The sequence below is a fragment of the Apteryx mantelli genome, chromosome 9 (assembly GCF_036417845.1).
Source record: "Apteryx mantelli isolate bAptMan1 chromosome 9, bAptMan1.hap1, whole genome shotgun sequence".
NCBI classification, from domain to species: Eukaryota; Metazoa; Chordata; class Aves; order Apterygiformes; family Apterygidae; genus Apteryx; species Apteryx mantelli.
Genome location: NC_089986.1, coordinates 11488690 through 11512744, shown reverse-complemented (window position 1 = coordinate 11512744; position 24055 = coordinate 11488690). Strand labels below are relative to the sequence as shown.

At 68.9% G+C, this 24055-nt stretch overlaps 2 protein-coding genes across 3 annotated transcripts; one reads left to right on the top strand and one right to left on the bottom strand.

Annotated features, from left to right (window-relative positions):
- On the top strand, nucleotides 1–2808 carry THPO (thrombopoietin). 2 transcript variants are annotated; one of them, XM_013954436.2, is made up of 5 exons: nucleotides 1–454; nucleotides 1569–1657; nucleotides 1760–1846; nucleotides 2104–2268; nucleotides 2381–2808. In XM_013954436.2, the coding sequence occupies exons 1-5, from the start codon at nucleotides 415–417 to the stop codon at nucleotides 2561–2563; spliced, it is 564 nt and encodes a 187-aa protein (XP_013809890.1). In that variant the 5' UTR covers nucleotides 1–414; the 3' UTR covers nucleotides 2564–2808. The 2 variants fall into 2 exon arrangements, with proteins under 2 accessions (XP_013809890.1, XP_013809889.1); XM_013954435.2 differs by having other exon boundaries at nucleotides 1530–1657.
- Nucleotides 2809–3362: 554 nt separating this feature from the next.
- POLR2H (RNA polymerase II, I and III subunit H) lies at nucleotides 3363–6663 on the bottom strand. The gene is made up of 5 exons (XM_067301680.1): nucleotides 6534–6663; nucleotides 5560–5643; nucleotides 4326–4419; nucleotides 4037–4120; nucleotides 3363–3915 (listed from the first exon to the last, which is right to left on the bottom strand). The coding sequence occupies exons 1-5, from the start codon at nucleotides 6604–6606 to the stop codon at nucleotides 3798–3800; spliced, it is 453 nt and encodes a 150-aa protein (XP_067157781.1). The 5' UTR covers nucleotides 6607–6663; the 3' UTR covers nucleotides 3363–3797.
- Between the last annotated feature and the right edge of the window lie 17392 nt (nucleotides 6664–24055).

Sequence of the window (24055 nt, the reverse complement as noted above, 5' to 3'; positions counted from 1 at the left end):
TGGGCATAGCTGAGCGGGCAGCCACCCACCTAGGTGGGCACAGCTTGCCAGGCCCCTGACCCAGCACCCAGCCCAGCCGCAAAGGGATCAGGCAGAGGCCAGGGGGCAGGTGAGTGGCCCAGGAGGGTGACCGTGGACATCCTTCCCAAGCCCTGGGCCAAGGGAGGAAACGGCCGGAGGCAGGAAGCCGTCCCCCGGGGCCCCTGGAGCGCTTTCCCTCGAAGGTCAGCAGCGACACAACAGGAAATCGCGCTGCCTCGGCGGAGCCGGAGCCGGAGAGCCGCGCCGTGTCGCCTGGGGGGTACTCCCGGCCCTCTGTCCTGGCTCGGCAGCTCGCGGGGAGCCCGCGCCACAGCCACCCTCCATGGAAGGGGGACGGGAGCCGGGGAGCAGCCGCTGGCCCCAGGGTGGAAGATGCAGGGCCGAAGCCCCCAGCTGAGCATGGAGCTGAACAGTGAGTGTGCGGCTGAAAGGGGGGACGGGAGCGAGGAGGAAGGGGCATTGCTTTGGCAGCAGGCACCATGCCCACGCAGCCTGCAGTTTGCCCAGGCACGGGCACCCCAAGAGATGAGAACATTCCTTGCCCTATGCTTTGGTGGAAAATCCCAAGTGTGGCTGTGGTTGGGCTGGATCTGACCCCTGCTAGCTTGCAAGAGTATCTGAGCGTTTCTCCATGCCAGCTCCTGGGAAAAAGCTGTCAACGCCTGGCTGTGCCAAGGGCTTTAGGGAAGCAGGGATGCAGGTAGATGCAAAAGGGGCCTTTGGAGAGGAGATGCCAGCTGCCAGGGTGGGCAGTCACGGGGCACAGCAGCCACCCGGCCAAAGGGCGCCCAGGGGAGCAGCATCCCGCTGGTGCTGGGAAAGGCTGTGCCTGGCAAGCGAGCCCACGGCCGGAGCAGCCCCGAGGAGCAGACGTGCGCTGCAGGACGCTGCAGGCAGGGATTCCCCGCACACACGTGACACCTGGAGCTGCTCCAGGCACAAACACCCCTTATCGAGGGTGGGAGGGCATGGCCCAGGCTCCGTGCAGGGAACACAGCTCTGCTCCTGCCTGCTTCCAGGGCTGGGGTGGAGCTGGAAACCTGGCACAGACACAGCAGTGCGTGGCCCTCACCACGCACCACCTGCCTTTCCAGGCCCCAGGGTACCTCCTGGCTCTGCTCCCAAGAGGCAGAACCTCGGGAGAGATCAGGCTCGCTGGTTGAACAGGGAGGAAGGCAGGACACCTCTCCTCCCTTGCTGTGACATAGCATCAAACTACACCAGGTCCTCCTCAGCCCCCTTCCCTCTCCCCCCGCCCCACCTTCTTCTGGGCTCAGGGGTCAGTCCTGGGCTGGGTGAAGTGCCCAGCACCAATTGCTTGATCTTTAGGCTGGTTCATTTTAAACCCAGCTCTTGGGGCTGCCAAGGTGGGCAATCAAGGTCACCACCAGACTTGGGTAAGCACTTGCCACTTGCAAGCATCACCATGAGCTGCAGCTGCCTTGGGAGGGTGGCACAGTGCCCACAGGTAACCCCTCTCCCCCCAGGACTGCTCCTCCTCACATCTTTCCTCCTGCACATGAAAGCGGGCCGTGCCAGCCCAACACGGCTGGTCTGCGACACCAGACTCATCCAGAAGTACATCGGGGAGGCAAAGGACATGGAGAAGAAAATGGTGAGGACACGCTGCTCACCCTCCCCGCAGGCTGGGCTGGCAAGGCAGGGACAGGCACAGCTCCAGGTATCTCACTGCAGCATCTCCTCTCTCCCCACACAGAGCCAGTGCCAGGCACTGCCTCCACTCAGTTGCCCCATGGTGCTGCCCTTGGTGGACTTCAGCCTCAAGCAGTGGAGAACCAAGACGGTGAGAGGGGCTGGGAGGATGGTGTGGCACTGGGATGCCCACGAGGCTGGGGAAAGAGCAGCAGGCTGTGCAGACGGACACAGACCCCAGGCAATAAACAGCCACAGGATGTCTGCAGCACATCTGATGGCACTGGGGCATCACATGGGCGTGGGGTGGAGGACCCCCATCCTTACCTAAGGCAAGCATGGGAATAAAGTGAACTCGCAGCCCCTGTGCCCACAGGGGTTGGCATGCTCACTGCCTGCTCCCCCCAGAACGAGACCAAGCGGCAGGAGATCCTGTGCGACCTGGCACTGCTGGTGGGTGCTGTGACAGGGGCCCAGAGCCAGGTGACCGAGGAGTGCACAGGCAGACAGCTGAGCCAGCTTCACAGACATGCCAACTCCTTCCTCCTGCTCCTGCAGACCTTCAGCTGGGAGGTGAGGCCTCCCTGTCCCCCACCTGAGCCAGCGCACCCTTCACACAGGTGCCCACCACAGTGGGCTGGGTACCACAGCGTTTGTGACCCCTCTGTCATGCTCTCCCCCCAAGGCAGGACCCCAGGAGCCAGGCTGCTCACCACGCTCCATGGAGCAGACACACATCACTGGAATCTTCCTCACCTACCGGCAGCTGGTGCAGGGCAAGCTGCGCTTCTTCTTCCACGACCTGGCCAAGGACTCATGCGAGCAAGGCCAGGGTGGTGGCAGAGATCTCCCACCCAGGACCTGGTGAGGCTACACACAGGGCTCACTGCTGATTTGAGGGCAGAGCAAACCTGGAGGAAACTGGACCGTGTCCTGGGGGCCCAGGAAGGTGACCACAGGGAAAGGGTTGACTCCTTTTCCACAAGCCTTTGGCTACCACACGGCCCATGGAGGCTGACAGCAATACCTGTGCACCGCTGGGCACAGGCCCTGCTCCCACCCGGGTGGGCAGCTCTACTGTGAAGGCGTTACAATAAAAGAGCTATTTTTCTACAGGGCTGTTTGTGTTCTCCTTTCCCCCCTCGCTGCGGCCTTGGCAGGGGACCTCGCAGTCCCCGGGGGACGTGCTCCAGGGTCTCTCCCCAGCGCCCAGCTCCCTCCTGAGGCAGCTGTGAGATCTGCAGGGCAGAGAGGCTCCCGCTACGCCCTGCAGTGCCCACGGGCCTCTGCTCCCTCATGTGGGCACGTGAGCTCCCACTGAGCAGCTCTGGGCAACCCCTCGCCCCTCCCGTGACTGCTCTGCACAGCCCCGGTGTGCACCGTGCCCGGGGGGCTCACAGGGAAGAGCCCAGGGCAGGTTTGGGGGTGCACAGCACCTCTCTGCCCAGGCTGAACCCCCGCCCCCCTTGCAGGAGCTGTAGCTCAAAAGCCGGTGCCACAGCTACCTCTGATGCCCAGCCATGCTGCCCACTGGCAGAACATCCTCCATGTCCCGCGCAGCGCCCATGCTGCCTGCCCTTCGGGGAGGCGATGCAGGCCCGCCTTGGCCCCTACCCAGGCGCAAGGGCTCCCGGCCAGCCTCACCTCCCAGGCAATAGAGCCAGATCTAGAAAACACATCCCAAACACTTTAATCGAGAACGAGCCAGGCCTGTCTCAGGATGGCTCCTCAGATAAGGATCCCAGCCCCAGTGCAGACAGGTGGCTCTCCCAGTCCAGCTGCCCTTGACCAGGGCTGGGGCTGAGCCTGATGCTGAAGTACAGAAAGACAAAGGTGGGAAGAGACTACCAGCCAGCAGGACCACAGAGCACCCAGCATGGCCCCTGCTTGGCTGTCAGGCACCGCTCTCCACGTGGAAGGGGGTCGCAAATCCCAGCAAGAGTCAGAAAAGACAAGGAAGGATTGTCCCCCTTCTCCGCCAGCACCGGAGAGGCCAGGGAGCACGGATGCTGGGGCAAGAATCAGGGTCACGGGGATCCTGTCTACTTGCCAGCAAAATGTCTCTGGGGCAGCCCATGCAGGCAAGACAGACGCATCCTCCTCTAGAAGGCCAGCTTCTTCATCAGCAGGTAAACCCTGGAGTCCACTTCAAACCCATGCAGATTGTTTGCGTCTCCCTGCAGCCGCATGAGCAGCCCCCCATAGGACACGTAGGCAGAGCTGGGGCAGGAGGAGATGAGCGGTGAGAGTGGGGAAACGCACAGGAGATCCTGTCCGAGACCCCTGTGCCTCCCCATGCTACCCTGGGGCACTGCTCCCCCTCTGGGGGACAGACACTCACAGGCGTGTGGCTGCCTCCGTGGACGTTTCGTCCCCTTCGATCCTGTACACCTTGCCGTACATCACGTACTCAAACTGGTCTGCCCTGCAATGGGACAACGGGATTTTGGAGAAGAATCAAAACTGGATACTTCCCTCTTCCCAGCATCCCCCACCCAAGCATCCTTTGGGAGAAGGTACCACACAGGCTCTCAGCATTTAACCTCTTCCCTCTCCACCGCCTGGCTGCTCTGTGGATCCCAGCAGGCACAACTTGGGCTACCCACCCACACCAACCGGATCCCCGGTACCTGGAAGGCCTGTCGTCTGTGGGGTTATACTCCCCATCATCCAGGGTGCCGTCTTCGTACAAGGTGCTGGCAATGACCAGGCGGAATTTGTCACCTGGGATGAGAGGGCACAGGAGCCGTGAGACCGCGGGTGGGCACAGCCAATTAGCATCAGCCACAGGGGGCAAAGTTGGCAGAGCCACGACAAGCTGCTCACGGCCCGCATCGTGGGGTGCTTGCAGAGTGCAGGTGAGCAAGCCAGCCCCAGCTACTGCAGGCAAGAGCTGGAGTATGGGAGCTGGACACAGAGCATTTCTCATGAGATCCTCCAGGTTTCACCCAAGGAAGACATGGCACCACTCTCGACACACCAGGAACACACATCTCAAGACGCAACAGCACAAGGGACTGTCCCCCGTGGGGCCCAGAGCAAGAGGTGCCTGTTTCAGTGGAGCATTCCCAAGCAGCACCCTCCCAGGCAGAGAGAGGAACATGGTACGATCCCTCCCCATTTCCCTCCCGCTCTCCATCTGAGACTGGTTCCAGGTTCCTTGCCCCAAAAGCCAGGCTAAAGGGTCACATCTATAGCAGATCTGAGTAGGTGGAGGCAAAGAACTGCTCCGGAGGGTTTGGCACAAACGCCACTCCTGTTCAGGCCTCCGAGAGGGCTGTGGGGAACGAGGAAAGATTATACCGGACCCTTTGTCTCACCCAGTTCCCCACAATCATGCATCACCAGCATGGAGGAGACCAGAGCCACCAGGACACCACAGATGACATTTTCATGGGACACAGCAACAGATCTCCACACAGTGTCCCAGAGGGTGAGGCTGAGCTCTGGGCAGGTACTTGAGACCCTACAGCACTAACTCCAGCCTTCCTCACTATTTATGGCAAGACTCTGTCTTCAACTGCCTAGTATTTTTAGCCACAGGAGCTCATCTCAAAAGTTCTCTTTAAGGCTTGGTTCCTACCAACTGATGCAATTTCACCGCAGAGCACATGTGGGGAACAGGGCAGAACAGAACCCAAATGAATCTCACAGTGAGATGAGCCACAATCCAGCTCACCCCAGCATAGCAAGAGCACCCACCACCACTCACCTTCTCTGACCTGGGGACAGCATGGGGGCCTAGGAAAGTCTGAGATCAGTCTTGCTCCTCTGTACACCAGTGTGTGCCTCTAACCTTCCCCCACCCAGGGCTGACACCAGCTCATTCCTGGCGCATTCTGGGTTAGCAGCCCGAGAGCTTACCGAGGTCCACAGGGTAGATCTGGATGTTCACATCCAGGATGAGGTCCATCTTGAAGGACTCACTCTCACAGTGCAGGCGGGACACTGTGGAGAGCAGCAGAGTCAGAAGCAAGGACAGAAGGCCCCCCAAACTGGGTGGGTACAGAGTCCCAGGACCAGGCCATCCTCCCCCCAACCAAGCATGGGTTGGAACCTGAGGTATTTGGTGGAGCACAGGCATGGGGGCTGGTCCCAAGAGCCTAGTGCAGATACAGGTGCATGTAGGGAGAGAGACAGGAGATGGGGCTGTGTGCGTGTAGGCTGGGCACACCAGGAGATAAAGCAGCCCACGGTGATGGGGAGGAAGGCGGCAGTCCCGGGCTGGGGGTGAGAGCATGGGGCACACCAGGGTGAAGGGGGGACAATGCAAGCTTGGGTGGGAAGGACAGAGGAGACGTGTCAGTCTCACACTGGATGTGTGTGTGTGGGGGGAGATGGGGCACATTGAGGAGAGCAGTCTTGGGCTGGGGAGGGGGGAAGCAAGGGAGATGCAGCACACTGAGGGGGCAGTCCCGGGCTGGAGGAGGCAAAATGGGACAGGTGGGGGTGGGGGGGGAAAGAAGGCAGAAGGGAAAATGGGGCCCACAGGGGAAAGGGGAGCAGTGTGAGGCTGAGGGGGAGCGGGCCGTGCCGTGGGGGGGACAGTTACCGACTGGGGGGAGGGGGGCGGGATGCAGCGGGGGGACAGTCTGAGGCTGGGGGGGGGGAGGGGCCGGGGTGGCGGGTTTGGGCCACACCGGGGGGGAGGGGGCAGAGGGCAGCCCCGGGGGGCGGCGGCAGAGGGGGCAGCAGGCGGCGGCGGCAGGCAGGCCGTGCCCCGCAGGCGGTGCGGGGCGCAGGCACGGCCGGGGGGGCGGCGGCGGCCACGCCGGGCGCCTTCGAGAAGGTTCCCCGGAGGGCCGGCGGCGGCGGTGCGGGCGCGGCGCCCCCCTCACCGCGGTCGAACTTCTTGCCCTCGGGGTCGATGTCCTTCACGTCGAAGATGTCCTCGAAGAGGATCCCGGCCATGGCCTCGCCCGGCTCCGGCACCCCCGGGCGCCCGCCGCCGCCGCCTGCCGCCGCCTGCCGCCGCCGCCACGCTTCCGCCCCGCCGCCGCCGCCGCCGCCGCCGCCGCCGCCACGCTTCCACCGCGCGCCGCAGCCGGGCGGAAGTAGCCTCGGGAGGGCGGGCAGCGCCGGCGCCTGCGCACTGGCCGGCCCGGCCGGCCGCGGGTGTCCGCGCGGCCCTAGCGCCCCTCTCGGGCACCCCGGGGACCTCCGCGCTCCCCGGCCGTGCTGCACGCCGGGCTGCCCGTGTGCAGCGCCGAGCACCCCGCGGGTCCCGCAGCCCCTCAGGGCCCGGTAGTGCGCTGGGCTTCCCCGCCGCCTGGGCCGCCGCCTGGGGCAGGCGGAAAGGGGCACTGCAACTGGGGATGCATTGCAACTGGAGAGGCATTCCAATTGGGGAGGGATTCCAGTGGGGGGGGCACTACAACTGGAGAGGCATTGCAGTTGGGGGACACTGCAATCGGGGAGGCATTGCAACTGAGAGGGCATTGCAACAGGGGGCATCTCAACTGAGGGATGTTGCAATTGGGGGTACACTGCAATTGGGGGCACTGAAGTTGGGAGGGGTATTGCACTTGGGGGGTGCATTGCAATTGGGGGGGCACATTGCAACTGTGGGAGCACTGCAACTGGGGGTGCCTTGCAAATGGGGGGGATTGCAACTGAGGGAGCATTGCAATTGGGGGTTATTGCAATTGGGGGTTCATTGGGGGGCATTGCACCTGTGGGGCATTGCAGTTGGGGGGGTGCATTGCAAGGGGGGCAGTGCAATGAGAAGGGTGCACTGCAGTGGGGTGGGGGCACTGTGATGAGGGGAGTGCACTGCAGTGGATGGGGGTGCATTGCAACAGGGAGCGGATTGCAGTGGGGTGCTTTGCCACGTGGGGTACCTGCACTGGGGTCGCATTACAACGGGGGGGTGCATTGCAATGGGGAGGTGCATTGCAATGGGTGGGGGGTGCATTGCGATGGGGGGGGGCTGCATCCCAGCCTTGGGGGGGTCCCGGGACAAGCTCCCTGGTGCATTGCTGCCCGCCCCGAGGCTGGCGCAGGAACTGGGCAGGGTTGGGGGCAGGCAGCCTGGTGAGCAGGCACCGGAGCCGGCCCCATTTTGGGGGGGGCCTAGACCCCTTTGGGGGAGGCCCGGCTCAGCCAGCCAGGTGCCGGCAGGGGGAGCTGCGAGGCCACGAATGACACGAGACGGAGCCGCCGGCGCCACAGCGTCGTGCCAGGCGTCGCGCCACGGCCACAGGCAGGCCTGGGCCTGGGGGCGCCCGGGCCCGGGGGGCAGAGACGCCGCGCAGCGGGCTCGCGGCCCGGGTCCCCCTCCGCGGGGCCTCAGCGGCAGCAGAAGCCGTTTCCATGGGGCGCTGCGCCGGGCATTGGCGTCATGAGTTTGGCAGACTCAGCTGGCCCGGGGAGGGGCAGGGCACGGAGCAGGGAGAAGGGTCGGGGCGCCAGGGAGGCCGAGCCCGGGCCTCCCCCCTGCCGCGGCGTCCGGTGCCACCGTGGCCACGGTCCCAGCTGGCGCTGAACCTGGTGTGGCCGCTCTTAGGCGTTGCGTGGGGGCCAGGGATGAGGACCAGGGCGGGCGGCTGTCACCCGGTGGGCTGCAGATGAACCGGAACCGGAGGAGGAGGAGGAGGAGGACGACGAGGGGGAGGAGGAGGAAGGGGGGGGGTCCAACAGCGCTGCGTGGGGACGCACGCCTCAGGGTGCCCCAGTGCCGGGCATCTGCGTGGGGAGCTGCAAGCGCCAGGGCCTGCTTCCCCCCCCAGCCCCCAAATGCCCCGCGCCACCTGGCTTCAACCTATTCTGCCCTGGCTCAGCCAAGACTCGTGCCAGCCCATGCCACCCCGTGCCCCTCTTCATGGCCCCAGCGCCCGGTGCCAGGGCTTTGCTGAGGTTTGGGGAGTGGGTGGCGCTGAGTGGTGCTGTGTGGCACGGTGGTGCCCCTCCGTGGGACGGCAGGGTTGGGAGACGGGGGCTCGGTGACTGGGGCAGGTGCCCATCCCCCTGGTGTGGGGACACTTGAAGAGGAAGGTGGCATGGTGCCATATGTGGGATGCGTCACCAGCCGGCCTGGGGACCGTGATGCCTTGAGTGGGAACGTCTATGGGATGTGGATCTCCAGTACATGGGTATGGCAGCTGGAGAGGTGTCTCCAGAGCATGGCCCATGCTGTCTGGAGCCTAGGTGTCTCCAGTGCTTGGCCATGATGTTTGGAGCCAAGACATCTCCAGGGCATGACCCATGGTGTCTGGAGCAGAGATATCTCCAGTGCATGGCCCATGCTGTCTGGAGCCTAGATGTCTCCAGTGCTTGGCCATGATGTTTGGAGCTGAGACATCTCCAGGGCATGGCCCATGCTGTCTGGAGCCTAGATGTCTCCAGTGCTTGGCCATGATGTTTGGAGCTGAGACATCTCCAGGGCATGGCCCATGGTGTCTGGAGCCAAGACGTTTCCAGCACATGGCACATGGTGTCTGGAGCCAAGATGTTTCCAGCACATGGCACATGGTGCTTGGAGCTGAGCTGTTGGTGGCGCATAGCCCACGTTGCCTGGCGCGAGGATGTCTCCAGGGCATGGCCCCTGGTGGTATCCAGAGCTGAGGTGTCCCAGCGTGGGTGCTGTGATGTCTGGAGCGGAGACACCTCCGGCACCCAGGCCTGGCTGTCTGGCTCCGGCCTCTCCGGCGCGTGCCCCGTGCCCAGAGCCGGGCCATCTCCAGCACAGCCGGGGCGAGAGCATCAGCCGGGCTGGGGGCCGGGGCCCCGCGCTGAGGCCGTCGCTGCCCTGTGCCGGGGCGCCTGGCCCAGTGACGGCAATGTCCCTCCATGCCGCAGGCACGCAGGGGGGCTGCCGCAGCAGCGGCGTGTGCTGGCCAATCTGGGGGGGCCGGTGGCCGGTCTGGGGGGGCAGCCAGGCGGTCCACGGTGGGGTCGCCCCATGGTGGAGCTGCTGAGCGCGGGAGCAGCCGCTTGGCTTAATGCGCCGGGACGTAACCGCCGGTGTCCGTTCCTTCCAATTGTCGTCTGGGTGGCCGGGCCTCCGCCCCCCACTGCCCCCTGCCTGCGCCCCTGCCTGGGTCGAGTGGGCTGACCTTCCCCCCCCCAAAACGCCCCACTCGCCCAGTCTGCCCGGGAGGTACTTGGGGCCACTGCAAGGTGACAGGAGGGGACAGGGTACACCCCAGCTGGCCCTGCCCCTCATCGCTGAGACCTGGCATGCTCAGTGCAGGTCAGCAGGGCCCAGGACAGGCGGTCGGGGCTGTGCTTGCCAGCTGGTGAGGCGGGCGCCCGAGGGACACGGCTGCCCACGGCCTCCGCCAGCCGGCAGTGCCGGTGGCAGGCAGGGCGCCGGGGGGGGCAGAGGCACGGCAGCCCGGATGCCTGGGCCCTGCTGCCAGCCCTGGCTGCTGCCCTGCCCTAGCAGGACCCCGGCGTGGGACGAAGGTGGGCACGGCCTGGTCGCAGGTCGCGGCAGCTGGGGCGGCAGGGGCAGCCGGGCATGGAGCCGCTCGCGGAGGCCAGCTGGCGCGGGGAGGAGGGAGCCAGCTTTGTGGGTGCCCCCCAGATGCCGCGGTGCCTGGGTGGCAGCGGGGGCCTGGCGCAGCCCCTCGCCCCCCCAGGGGCCGGCTGTGCGGCGCAGCGGTCTCCTGCCAAGTCCTCCCTGCCTTGGCCCGTGCCCAGGGCTGGAAATAAGCCTGCCCTCACCCCCTGCTCCGAGGCTCTGTGTGGGGCAGGACCGGCCCGGTGGGGGGGCTGGCCCTGGCGTAGCTCAGGCTGGGGGGCTGTTGGCGCAGGACGGGGCGCTGCCCGGTGCCCTGCCTTTCCCGGAGGTGCCGGCTCTCCCCGTGTGCCAGCTGCCGCGCTGACCCTGTGCCAGGTGCTGCGGGTGCCTGTGCGCTGTGCTGTGCCATGCTGTGCCGTGCCGTGCCACGCCGTGCCGTGCCATGCCGTACCGTGCCATGCCGTACCGTGCCATGCTGTGCCATGCCGTGCCGTGCCGTGCCATGCTGTGCCGTGCCGTGCCATGCCGTGCCACACCGTGCTGTACCGCAGGTGGCTCTCGGAGAGACGGCGGGGCCCGCTGTGCCCTGGCCGATGCCGCGGGGCAGAGGGCAAGGCCAGGGTGGGCGCTGCGGGGGGACGCGTCGGCCGCCCGGCGCAGGGCCACGGCCCCCCCCGGGCCCCGCCGCTGCAGTGGGGCGGCCCCATTGGCGGGGCCGGGCCGGGCGCCGGCAGGTGTCAGTGTCAGCCCGGGAAGCGCCGCGCCAAAGGCAGCTCCTCGCGGGCAGGGGGAGCAACGGGGCTCGGCGGGGAAGGCACCGGTGCAGCCCCGGCCCCGGTGACGGGCGCACGGGGGGGGCCCCGGCCGTGCCCCCCACCCTGTCGCGCCCCCGCGAGCAGCCGCACGGGGCCGGCGCGTTGCACGGTGCCCTGGGGGGGGGGGTCACGCGTGCTGCCCGCGCCCCCCGCCCCACGCTGGGCCCGCGCCCGCCCGTGCCCGGTGCCCTCGTGTTCCCGGGGCACGGTGCCGCCGCGCCGACGGGGTTTGCAAGAGGGGCAGGAGCACGGCGCGGCGGCACCCGCTTGCCGGCCCGGTGCCTGGCATCGCCCCCTTGTCGGGGGAGCAGGCGCCGGGCCTTGCCTGCCCCGGTGCCCCGTGCCGGGCTGCCGCCCGTTGGGGGCAGACCCCCACCCCAGGGTGCCAGCGAGCTGCCCTGCCCTGCTCGCGCCCTACCCGGGGTCTCCGTGCGCCCCGCGGGGTGGCTGGGGCAGGAGCACGGGGAGCTAATGCACCCAGCCGGTGCCCCCAAAGCAGGGCACAGGTTGGTGCCGACTCTTGCCCCACCTTGGGGCACCCCAAAATGCCCCAGCACCAACCGGGACCCATCGGGGCGGGGGGGGTGAGTCGCCCCCCTCCTTCTGCCTGTGGCCCAAAGAGGTGCAGCATGTCGCGGGCTGGCGTGGTCCCCGTGCCCCGCGGTGCCCCGCAGTGCCGGGGGGGGCCGGAGCCCCCTCGCTCGTTAGCTGCTTGCCTGTTATCTCCAGCCGATAAATTATACAACACAAGCGCGCCTTTGAAATGCAGCCAGGCCCTCCATCCGGTGGCGGGGGGGGGGGGGGGGGGGAAGCGTTTTGGGGTTGAACGCGACTAATTTAGCAGGCTGTCTCCAGCAGCCTTTGCCAAGAAGGGGGCCAGGGACGGGGGGCACCTGGCTGGGGGCACCGCCAAGGCTTGGGGGCTCGGCGGGCGCCGGGCACGGGGGGTCCCGGGGCAGCTCTGACCCGAAGGATGCTCCGGCGTGGGAAAGCGCGGCGGCACGACGCGGGGGCCGGGAAAGGCGCCCGCACGCCGGGGTGCCGGGGCGTGGGGGGCGCCCGGAAGGGCCCTGCGGTTGCCCTGGGGCGGGCGATGCCGGGGAGCGCCGTCGGCGGGGCTCGGGGCCGGCGCTTCAGAGGCCGCGGCGGCCCCTGTCATCTGCCGCACAAAGGAGCCGCGGAGCCGCCGTTAGCGGAGCAAACAAACGGGCGGGGAGAGGCCGGGCGCCGGGCGGGCACCGGCCCCGGGTGGCCCCTGCGGCGCGCAGCTCCGCCGCCCGGGGAAACTGAGGCAGCGGGCAGGGCGTGCGGGCTGCCCCCACGTGTGCGGGTGGCACGGGGACACGCCAGCCGCGGGGTGACCCCGAGCGGGGCCGAGCCCCCCCCCGGGCTAGGGGGTTGGGCAGGAAGAGAGATGAAGCCGAAATTAAGCTGTTAATGAGCCCGTCTGTCACCAGGCCACCAATTACCCATGGCTCGTAACGAGGTGATGACGGAGGGTGGTGCGGAGTGGGGTGGGGGGCAGGATGCCGGGGCCCCCGGTACGGGGTGGTGGTGGTGGTGGTGGGGTAGGATCGGGGCTTTGTCACCACATCACGACAGCCCCGTGGGCTCCCCGTGGCCACCGGCCTCCCCAGGCCCCCCCGGCCCCGGGGTGGGGGCACAGGTGGGACCCAGGAGCGCCCGGCTGATTCCCACCCGGACGCAGCTAATCCCCCTTCATTAGCTGCGCATAATCCGGGGCGAGCGGCGCGGCGGCCACAGCCCTTTCAGGAGCCCCAGGTGTCCCCCCGCGAGGGATTAGCCCCTTCCCCTCCCCTGCTGAGGCCGCAGATGGGCTCCCAAGGGGAAGAATGAGCTTCCGGGGAAATAAACCCGACTGTTGTCCCAGGCTGGCGCAGGGGGAGGTGTCACCAGTGTCACGAGTCCTCTGCACTCAGACACACGTCTACAGGGCTGGGAGGAAATATCTGCCGCCCCAAGGGATGCTCTGAGGAGCCTCCACGCCCCAGGGGGGTATGCAAGGAAGGGGAACCAGAGGGTCTTGCAGGAACCCCCCCAAAATCCCTTCCCATCAGTGCACAGCCTGGTGTTGCCCTCGTAGGCTTGCTCTGGTGCACTGCAGAGGCCCCCGTCCCCGTCCCCACGCTGTCCCCCAGGCCGGCATGGCCCGGCGAGGCTGAATTCCTCCGGGCTGATGCTGATGTCTGTTTTTCCGCGACACCTCGCCGGAGCGGGGCCTGGTGCAGGGCTGGGCTGGCGGAGGCACAGGGCCATCTCCCTCCAGCTGTCATCGGGCCGGCCTGTCCCTGTGATGGCCCTTATCTGCCACCGGCCCCCGTGGCCGGGGGGGCTCACGGAGGCTGGGGGGGGAGGCTGCACGGAGATTTCTGGCCCTGCTGGCCCTCTGCACCCACCTCCTTGTGCCACCCCCCTCATCCTCCTTGCCAGGGACCCTGCGGCTTCCCTGTCCCTCCTCTGCGCCCAAAATGTGCTGGGCACCGGCAGCACCCAGCCACTGCCTGCCCCGGCCCCGGCCAAGGCTGCCGAGCTGAACCCAGCCGAGCCGGAGCGCTGAGGCAGGATTAGAGTTGGGGGATTTAGGACGGCTCGAAATTAGCTTAATGGCTTTGGAAGACAAACAGATTAGAGCGCTGGAGAGATTGGGGCGAGGATCAGCGGAATTGGAAGCAGAGGCGGGACGGAGCCTCGCGCCCCAGCTGCTCCCTCCCCTCCTTCCGCCGCGCGCCAGCCCCTGCCCCGCACAGCCCCGACCCCCTCCCTGGTGCAGCACCCGGCCCCGGCTCCGGTGGGGGTCTCGCCCTGCCCCACGGCAGCTCTCAGCATCCCCGAGCGGGGTCCCCATCCCGGCCCCCCTGCACATGCGGAGGGGAGCCCCCAGCCGGCCCCGCTTGTTGGGGTGTGTGGGGTGCGGGTGCTCGCAGCCGCTCTGGGGGAGCGGGGACGTGGGGACGGCAGCTCTGCCCCGTCCCAGTGGCTCCGGCTCTGCACCCCCCCCCACCCAGCTCCTCTCCCCCTGGCTTGTGCACGGGGCAGCGTGAGACCCCCCCAAACTGCCGCAGAGAAGTGGGGCAGGATCTTAGCGCTGGGCCCCCGCCATGCTGAGCCTGGCAGTGCCAGCACGACTCCCGCCGGAGGAGCCGGAGAGCCCATCGATGGCACCGGGACCGTTTGCCGCCTCCGGCCGTGCATCCCTCCCTGGGGAGCACCCGGGCACCGTGACACCGTGGCAGCCCCGCAGCCGCCCACGCCGTGGGATCGAGCCGGGCTGCGCGGGCGCCCAGGGTGCCTCTGCAGTGCCCGGCACTGCCCCGTGCCCGCGCTCCCCCCGGGCCCCGGAGGGTTTGGGGTCGCATTCCTGCCCCGATAGCATCGCAGCTCGGGGCCGGGGCAGCCCCGCGCTGGAGATTGTATCGCCAGTAACTAACAACATCTGGTCCCAGCCTGGCCTGCCGCCGCTGTCCTCGCAGGCATCGCGGCCGGGCACGGGGCCTGGGGCGGAGGGGACACGGGGGACAGTCCCGGCCCCTCTGGCCACCCGGCGCATCTCCAGGGACACCAGGCAGCGCCGGGGCAGCAAGAGGTGGGAGCGTCGCTGCCGGGGCTGGGCTGCCCCAGGGGGCTCCGAAATGCCCTGGCACCAGCTCAGCGAGGAGGCGACATCCCCACGCCGAGGCCCCCAGGGCCATTCATGACCTGAGCCCAGCAGGTCTCAGCTGGGCTGGTTGGTGCAGCAATGAGAGGGCTCTGGAAACCTGGGCCAGAGCCAGTCTGCAGCGTGGGGGTCCCTGCGGTGGAGGAGGAGGAGGAGGCTGTGGCGAGGAAGGCCCGGTGTGGGGGACAGCCTCCTGCTGCCGTGTCCCCCCCCCCGCATCCCCGTGCCCCCCTCCCACCGCCGCTTCCTGCGCAGGCAGCCCGGGGACGGCGATGAAAGCAGCCCCAGCAGATGTTTCTGGCTTGTTTTCATCTCATTAACCGTTTCCTCTTTTATTACGAGATAAATTATTAATTGTTCAGAGCGAGGAAGAAAGAAAGGAGAAATCCTGACGGAGATCCCGCAGGCCCCGGGGCGGGAGGCAGGCATGGACTGGCAGAGCCCGGGGCGCGGGGAGGGCAGGGGGGTTGGGGTCCCGGGGGCGCAGGCAGCCCCTCGCAGCGGTGCCGGCCCCCCTACGGCCCCCCATCTGGGCGGTGAAAGAGGGGGGAGCCCCCAGCAGCCCCGGGAAGCGGCGGGTGAGCGGCGGCGCAGGAGAAGCGAGGCCGGGGCGGGACGCGCGGGGGCTTCCCGGCACCTGGCCTCCGTCAGCAGCCGGTGGAAGTAACCTGCGCCGACAGGGCGACGGCGGGGCCCGGCGCGGGCTGGAGACCGCCTGGCACCCGGCGAGCAGCCTGCCTGCCCACCCCCCCCCCGTCCCGGGACCCCCCCGCTGCGGGGCGCCTTCCCCCTGCCCTCTCCGGCCACCGCTTCCCTCTGCCTGCGGGCTGAGAACGGGCGCACTCATTGCACGGCTCCTCCCAGAGCCAAGGCAAGCGCAGCAGCGCCGGGGGACGCGGCTCCCTGCTTTGCAGCCCCGGTGCTGGGGCGGCTGTCGCAGAGGTGTGGGGCAGTGGGCCCTGTCCCCCGTCCCCGCCGCCGGCAGCCCGACCCCCAGCCCCTGCCCCTGTGAAATATTCATGGTGCGCAACGAAGAGTTAATTTAATTGCCCTGATGAGGCGCTGAATAATTTACGCTCTTTGCAAGCAGGTTCGGAGACATCATTAGCGGCTGATCGGGGAGCAGGGACGGGCGGCCACCGAGCCCCCCCCACCCCGCTGCGTGGGGATGCTCGGCGCGGGCAGGCAGCAGGACGGGGCCCCCAAAGCAGCCCTGGCCGACGGCTCCCGCCCGCCCCGACACCCCGCTGCCGGGCACCGTGGGGGGGGGGGGGCGAAGCGGCACGAGCCCCAGTGCCGTGCCCTCCTGCCGGTCCCGGCCCCCCGGCCGCCCGGGCAGAGCCTCCCTCCGTCCCCACCACCGCGGCTTTGGTCCGGGGCCAGCAGCCACGGCTCGGATGAAATACGGCTTGGAGAAGGAGCCGGGGCTGTGCCGGCGCGCTCCGGATTCCTGCGATAGCGGGGACAGGCGGGACAGGGACCTTTATTTACATTTTTCCCGTCAGATTTCGGCCTCGCTCCGGCGAGACCCCGGCCGGCTGCCGCTCGCCCGGCAGATAAGCGGGGCTGTGAGGGGCGGTCGGGGGGCAGACGTGGCGAGGGCTCCCCTGCCCACGCCGGCCCCGGCCCCGCGGGTCAGCGGGAAGCGGCGGCTCCCGGCGGCCGCCCCTGCTCGCAGGAGGAGAAGCCCACGATAACGCTGCCGCGATGCTCCGGCAGGAAACGTCAGGGCAGAGGCCGCGCCGGAGCCAGCGGCTGCAGCCAGCGCCCCGATAACGCCTGCATTTCCTCCCGGCACGGCATCCGGCCTGGAGCAGTGGCTCGGCCACGTGCCGGTGCGGAGGGGCAGCCGTGCCAAGGGGCTGGCGGGTCCCCGGTGCGGGCTGACGCTCCCATGCCGGCACGTGGGGTGCAGCGGGTCCAAGGCAGGGCCGTGCAGTCCCCGGGGTGCTTTGCTGCCTTCCCCGGGGCACCCGGTGTGCCTGGGACCCCGTGCAGCCCCGGGCACTGCGGCTCCGGGGCTGACGCCAGGTCGGATGCCGGCTCTGGCAGCGTCCAGGCATGATTTATGGGGATGCTCTCCTGCACGGCCCCTGCTGGGACAGAGCGCAGCGCGGATGGGGCTGCTTGCTTCTGGGACGCCATCCAGAAAGGGAAAGCGCGCGGGACTTTCCGTCGGCGTCGGATGTGCCGGCGGACAGCACAGCGGGACATGCAGCCTCCCTTCCCCTGGCTGGGATGGGGCGGCTGGTCCTGGCTGGGGGCCTCCCAGCCCGGCCAGCGGGACGTCTCCAGTGGGACTGAGGGATGCTCTTACCTTGCGGTGCTCCGGGGGCGTCCGCGCAAGTGGGGACCCAGTGCCACCCCCGGGCTGCCCCAGTGTGACATGGCCACCACGGCCCCTGCAGAACCACGTGCAGCAGTGGCCAAGCAACGAGTGTGGGCCGAGGAGGCCGTGGGACATCCGTGGGGCGCAAGGACCCGGGGACCCCCATGCCCAGCTCTGCCCCGCTGCACACAGGCTGATGGTGCTCTGCTCCGGCTCCCACCCGCGCGGGGTGCTGCTCATGCGGTGGGGCGCACCGTGGCTACCGCCTCCATCCACGGCCCCCTGTGCTCCTCTACCCCCGTTCCGACCTTTTTTAGCTGTTTCTGCCCCGGTCTCCAGCTGTCCTGCACAGCTTGGTACCAAGGTGCTGGTGCTGAGCCTGCCCAAAGCTCTGTGAGCAGGGCTAAACGCGAGCCTGGGCAGGGAAGGATGAGTGCACGGGGATGCACGGCAGGGGCTCCACGCTCAAGCAGGCCCCCTTCCCCGGGCAGGCTCGGGGCCTTTGCCGGCTCCAGCACCGGCGGCGCCAGGGCGATGCCGGAGGGGGGTCGCAGGCCGCGGCGCCCTGGTGAGGGGGTGCGGAGCGGAGCCCCACGCTGCGGGCACGCGCCCCACGGGGTGACAGCGCAGGCGGGGTGGTCGGTGCGGAAGGCGTGTGGCCGAACGCGGCGGCGCGGGGGGCGAGCAGCCGGGGAGGTCCGGTGCTTTCCCAGTGCCCGGCGGTCCCCGGGGCTGGGCAGCCCCCAGCCCGTCTCCCCCTGGTTTAATCACCGCGTTCCCAGCTGGGGCTGGAGGGCCTGAGCCGAACGGCCGTAAAAAGGGCAGTAATGCACGGCCTGGAATAAATGAAATATTTAATGCATGCCGTAAAGCTGTGCGAGACCATTAGCAGCAGCTCCATAAAGGTGGGGGGCCGGGGGGGGCTGGGTTGAGGGGGGCACACGGGATGGGGACTGGGACACCGGCTGGTCTCTGACGGGGGAAGCTGGGCCCTGGCGGGAGCCGGTTTCTCCCATCCCCGCGCTCAGGAAGGGACAGAGGCGAGAGGGAGCCGGGGTCCCGCTCCAACCCGCAGGTGACTCCCGCACCTCCGCACGGGCAGCACCGCTGGCCCCGGCCACCCGCGCCGGGAAGGAGCCGCGGCCCCGCGGGTGCGGGTTGGGGCCCGGCGGCGCGGGGGTCAGCGCCGGGTGAGGCTCCCTGGGAGGTCCGGACGCAGCCGGGGCCGGGCAGGGGCAGAGCGGGGACCCGCCGGCCGGGTGGGTGAGCGGTGGGGCGTCCCTGCACCGCGCACACACGCACGTGAACACGCATGTGCAGACGCACAGACACAGGCACACACATGCGCAAGCGGGCGTTGACACCCCCACTCACACACACACTGCTCCACATGCTGATACACCCACACGACACACAGACTCACATGCACGTACATACCTCTATATGCACACACGTGCACAGATGTATGCATGCACAAATGTACGCATGCACACACGTACACACATGCATGCAGACATATACATACGCACAAACATGCATGCACACCTGCAGCCCCCTGTGAGCACACACACACGCACTCAGACACGCATGCCTGCACACCTGCAGCCCCATGCACACGCATGCCCAGGCACACACACACACACGCATGCACATCTGCACATACACACACGCACGCACACGTGCAGCTCCCCCCCGCACCCCCGGGTGCCGGCAGGGCCGTTCCCCACGCAGGCACTGCCCCCACCCCCCCCGGCTGCTCTCAGGAGTTTAAGAGCAAGGAGGAATTTTAAATGCATTGACCCCTGACCCCTCCCTGCCTGCGAGGGGAAGTGAGACCCCGGGCTGCCCCCAGCCGGATGGGGGGCCCCGGGGGGGCCGCAGGCGATGGCAAGCCCTTGCAGGCCTGCGGTGGGTGGGGCGGGGAGCGCCGCGGCCCCTCTGCCTTCCCGTGCACCCACCTCCCCCAGGGAGCACCCAGACCGGGGGCCCAGGTGGCCGGGCGCCCCCCGCGCCGCTGGGCCAGGGGTCTGCGGGCACGGGACGAGCTTGCAGCCCCGGGGGGCGCTGCAAGGGGCCGCAGCACCCGGTGCGCCCCGGGGCTCGGCCACCCCGCCGCTGCCGGCTCCGGGTGTCCCCGGCTCCTGCCTGCCGCTCGGTGGGGCTGCGGTGATCACGGTGTAATTAAAAACGTAATTAAGCGCTGCCACTTAGCAGAAAAGTCATACAGTTTGGGGATAATTATCTGACAATATAACAAGTTGCCCAACATTAATCAGGCGCTGATCTGCTCCAGCAGCTGCGCTCCCCGCTCCGGCCCGCTCGCTTAATGGCATCATTTAGGAGACAGCAATAAATCAGGCACTTAGGGGCGCCCCGGAGGGCAGCACGCTGTCCCCCGGCCCGGGGACCGGCCCCCGCACCGCCTGGTGCGGATGCCCCCGCTGCCCGCCCGCGTTTTGGGTGCCCGACCCGCATCCTCGCAGCGCAGCCCCGGGAGCTCCGGGATGGTGGGCGGCTCCGTGGGGCTGGTGCCCGGGGTGCTGGGCTCTCGCCCCAAAGCGGGGCGCCCTCCAAAGGGGACCTCGCAGCAGGGACGGCCGTGCCTGGGTGGCAATGCCACTGGCGGCGAGGCTGCGCCGAGGGACCCCCCCAAACCCTGCTGCCCTCGCCGGCCCCAGCGAAGGCGCCCCAGTTAATGGGGAGCTGCAAAGGGGCGTATGGCGGGGTGGGGGGGCGCGGAACGAGGCGGCTTCGAAGGCCATCAGGGAGCCGGGGAATTAATGAGTATTTATGGTTTGTGTTTGCTGGCGGTAACGAAGTGCTCGCGCCGGAACAGCATGAACTCCGGAGCAGGGACCGACTGGGACGGGGCAGCCCCAGCGCTCGCCCTCCCCATCCCGTGCCCCGGCTCGGACACCGAGGGGCTCGGAGGGGTCCCACGTTGTCCCCCTGCCATGCCGGGGGCCCTCAATGCCGTGTCACCCCCCACCCCGGCTGCTCCTCATCCCTCTTTCCCACCTCGTCCCCGGCTCTGCCCGGGCCTGCGGCGTTTCGGGGGGGAGGGCCGGGAGGGGGGACGTGGCCCCAACCGGCTGCGACTTCTAAGGGCCGGGGATAAAAGCGGAGACTGTCTCCTTTGTCCGGGCTTCAGGCCCGGCCGCCGGCTTGCGGGAGGGAACCAGCCAGAAAGGAATCAGCAGCTTAACACATTCACTTCTCCCCTAATTTGCCGGTTCTGCCATGAAATCCCATTACAAAGGGCTTAGCGGCTGCGCGAGGAAGAGGTCACTCGCGGGGGCCCCCGAGGAGATTTGCCGGGCACAAAAAGCGCGAGAAAAGAGCAACCCCCGGCTGCTCCGGGCGGGAGCGCGGCGCTCGCCCCCGGCACGTCCCTGCCCGCCGGCATCGCGCCGCGGCCGAGCCCTCGCCCACGAGCGCTCCCGGCTCGGCCCTCCAGGGGCAACGCCGCCCGTGCCGGGGGTCCCCGGGGCGTCCCGTGGGACACCCATCCGCCTCCCTCCCTCCCTCCCGCCCCTGGTGCACTCAGCGGGATCACATGGGAGAGCCGGGGGCTGTCGCAAACCGGAGCAGCCCGCGGCCGGGGCAGTTGGCGTTTATAACCGCAAAGGCAAATAAAAACCGGCCTCCGCATTGATCCGTGGGGTTTATGCCGGGCCGTAAACAGCGGCGCTATCTGACGGGCGCTGCCGGTTTCGGCAAGCAGCCGGGCGGGCGCCCCCGGGGCTGCGGGCTGGGGAGATGCCGTGGCACCCGGGGCTGCACCCGGCGGGGCCGGGCAGGCTGAGCCCTGCCGGGGGGGACCCTGGGGGGGGGAGACCTTCCCAGCCCCTCGCCTCCGCGTTTGCAAACTCGGCGCGGGGCCGCCGGCAGGGAGGGCGAGGGGGGCCGAGCCGGCGGCGGCCGCTCTCTGCTCAGCCGAGGCCCCGGGGCGCCGCGCCGTGCCGGGCATCGCGTTTCGGTCCGAGCCCACTGCACCGGGCCGGGCGCCGCCGAAGCGCCTTTGTCGGTGGCGCGGCTCCGGCGGCGGCTGCGGAGCCAGGGGAGCCGGGAGCGCGGGGGAGGAATGTCCCCGCTCAATGGCCGCCACGCCGGGCCTGACAGGCCTGAAATCGGGCTGTCACTTGGCGTCCGGGCAGCCCTTCACCTCCATTCGCCGTGCCGTGTTCGGCTCTGCGCCGCATTCAGCCCGCACAAACGGAGCACTTAACCCCCGGCCCCCCCGGCCCCCCGCCGGAGGGTGCGCGCGGCGCCCGGCCGGCTCCAGGCAACGGGCACCGGGACGACGGGGGTGCTCGGGGGGTCCCCTGGCTCCGCACCCCCTAGCCCCGGCGTGGGGACCCCCGCTGTGCCCCGGGCAGGGGGGGCTCGCCCCGGCCCCCCCACGACCACCCCGAGCCCCGGCGGGACACCCACCCGGCCGGCCGCCGCCGAAAGCGCCCGCGTACGGCCTTTCCTTGGACACGGCGAAAAAGCCCGGGGTCCCGGCGCCTCCGCTCGCCGCAGTGTGTTAAATTAATGTAGCAGAAAAAATCATTATGCGGGGACACAGATGGAAGTGACCAAGCAGAAAATGCGATGTGCAGCGGCGGAGGACCCCGTTACCCGTGTAAACACGAAGGGGAGGACAGCTCTCCCAGCTCCCGGGCGAGGAGGTGACGGGGGCCGGCCGGGGGGGGGGGGGGGGGGAGGCTGCCCCCCAGGCAGGGCCGGACGCACCCCGCACGGCCGGACCCGGCGCACGCCGCCCCCGGGGGACCCCGGCAGGGTTTCGGCTCGCCGGGGAGATGAGCCCCGGGGCAGACAAAGCCGCCGGGCCGGTGCGCCAGCCCCCGGCTCTAAGCCGCTCGGCAAACACGGAGGGCCCCGGGCGGCGTGCGGAGACCCCACAGAGCCCTCCCCGGGCCCCCGGGCACTGCTAAAACCAAACACCGGGCCGAGCCGGGCTGGACCCCCCCCCGCAGCCTGCAGCCCAGGCACCAGCACGGCGAGGGGGCACCGACGCGGTGGCGGGCGGAGGGGGGCGGGTGGATGCTGAGCACCGGGCATGCCGGACCTGGGCCTACCAGGGGCTACAGCGGCCACCCACCCCTTCCTCCTCCTCCTCCTCCTCCTCGCAGCAGGTCCTACCTCTGCGGAGCCAGCAGAAGCCAGGGCCTCCCGGTTTGCTCCCGTGGGTGCGTTAAGGGGGTCGGGGTGACTCCGCACCGGAGCAGGCAGGGAGCGCGCAGCCTCCCTGCCCTCGGCCAGGGCTGGCCACAGCCGGCGGCACGCGCAGCGCTCGCTGCCCCTGGGGCCGGCCTGGCCTTGGCGTCGCACAGCTGCATTCAGCCCCGGTTTCAGCCCGGCCGGCCGCAGCGGGTCCCCCCACGGCAGCAGGATGGTCCTGAGCCGCGGACGAGGGCTCATTACACCTGGGTGCGCCTTCGCCGGCAGCTTCCAGGTGCCAGCGTTTGGGCGCTTCCCACAGCCGCCTCCCCGGGCGAGAGCATCCCGCGGGCAGGATGCGGCCCCGGGGAGCGGGGGGCCGAGGCGGCGGCTGGGGGCTGCCCTCTGCCCCGGCGCTGGCAGGGTTATCGCACCGGGGCCGCGCGGGACGATAACCAGAGCCGGCTCCTGTCGGCGAGGCGGGGTGTGAGAGCACAGCGGGGGCGGATGGACGGCCGGTCCCCGTCCCCCGTGGCCCCTTCCCGCCCCCGGCACTGCGGGGACGCCGCCGGGCTGCCCTGCTCGCTTTGTCTCCGCTGGGCTCCGGGGCCGCGTTCCCACCCTCTGAATATTCACGGGGGCCCCCGAGGGGCTGCTAATCCCCCCCGAAACGGGCCCGGGGGGATTGTTGACCGAGCTGGCATATCCCTTGGACAAGCAAGGCCGGGCCCCGCAGCTGCCGGCCGGATTAGGAGACACCCTTTCGGTGCCGTCGGCGGGGGGCTGCCGGGGGCTGCCCCATGCAAAAGCACCCCAGGAGGATTGCCGCCCCCGGGAAGCCCTGCCTGGCTTTTTGGGGGAGATGTGGGGGGGCGCGAGCCGGTGAGAGGCCGAGGGGGGCGGCCCCGCTCGTTAAGGGCTCTCCCAGCAGTAAAAGCTGACAGGTTTAGCACGGCTCTCCCAGCACCTCTTAAAAGCGCCCTGTGCCCGGCTGGGAGTGTGTCTGGCTGCGGGGGCGCCTGCCCCCCTGGCCCCGTGCCCCCGCGGTGGCCCGGCCCTCCCCGCGCGGCCACGTCCCCATCTGGGCCCGCAGCCCTCCCCGTCCCCCCCGCTGGCGGGCGGCAGGAGGGCGCTCCTGCCTCCTCCGAGCTGGGATTAGTCCTTCGCTTGCTCCCTAATTGCAGTGCGACACACACACACACACACACGCACACACGCACACGCACACACGCACACGCACACACACACACACACGGCTGCACACATCGCAGAGCCCGGGGGCACGCGGCTGTGCAAATGTGTGCACACACAGATGCCCATGCACACCCACAGACACCCACGCACGCACCCCCATGCACGCACCCATGCACGCCCACCACGCGTGCCCACCACCTGCACCCCTCCACGCATGTCTGCAGAGAAGCCCCAGGGGTCTCCGGGTGCTCGGAGAGCTGCATCCCGCAGAGACCCCAGGGGCACGGAGGCTCCCGGGGACGCGGGAGCAGCAGGCACGGCCCAAACTCTCTCCCCGGAGAGCGACGTCCCCTCCACGGCATCGCTGCCCCAGCGCCCAGGGGAGCCATTCTCCTTGTCGTCCCATCCTGGTGCTTCAGGGCTGGGATTTTCCGCCCTGCCGGAGCAGGTCCTGGCAGTGAGCCAGGCCAGGAGCCAGCGCCCGGCTCCCCGTCCGTCCCCTCCCGCGGCCACGGGGGTGAAGACACATAGGGAGATGCAGGCAGTGCAGAGCGAGAGGAGCGTTTTCCATGCTCTGGAATTCTGGGTCAGCTGGAATTGGATTAATTAGCTCCCGTTAACGGCGGCTAATTAGCAACCGGCCGCACTGATGCAGAGGTGGCGGAGTGCGAAGCAGCCGGTGGCGGCTGGGCTCAGCGGTGGCGGCAGCGGGGCGC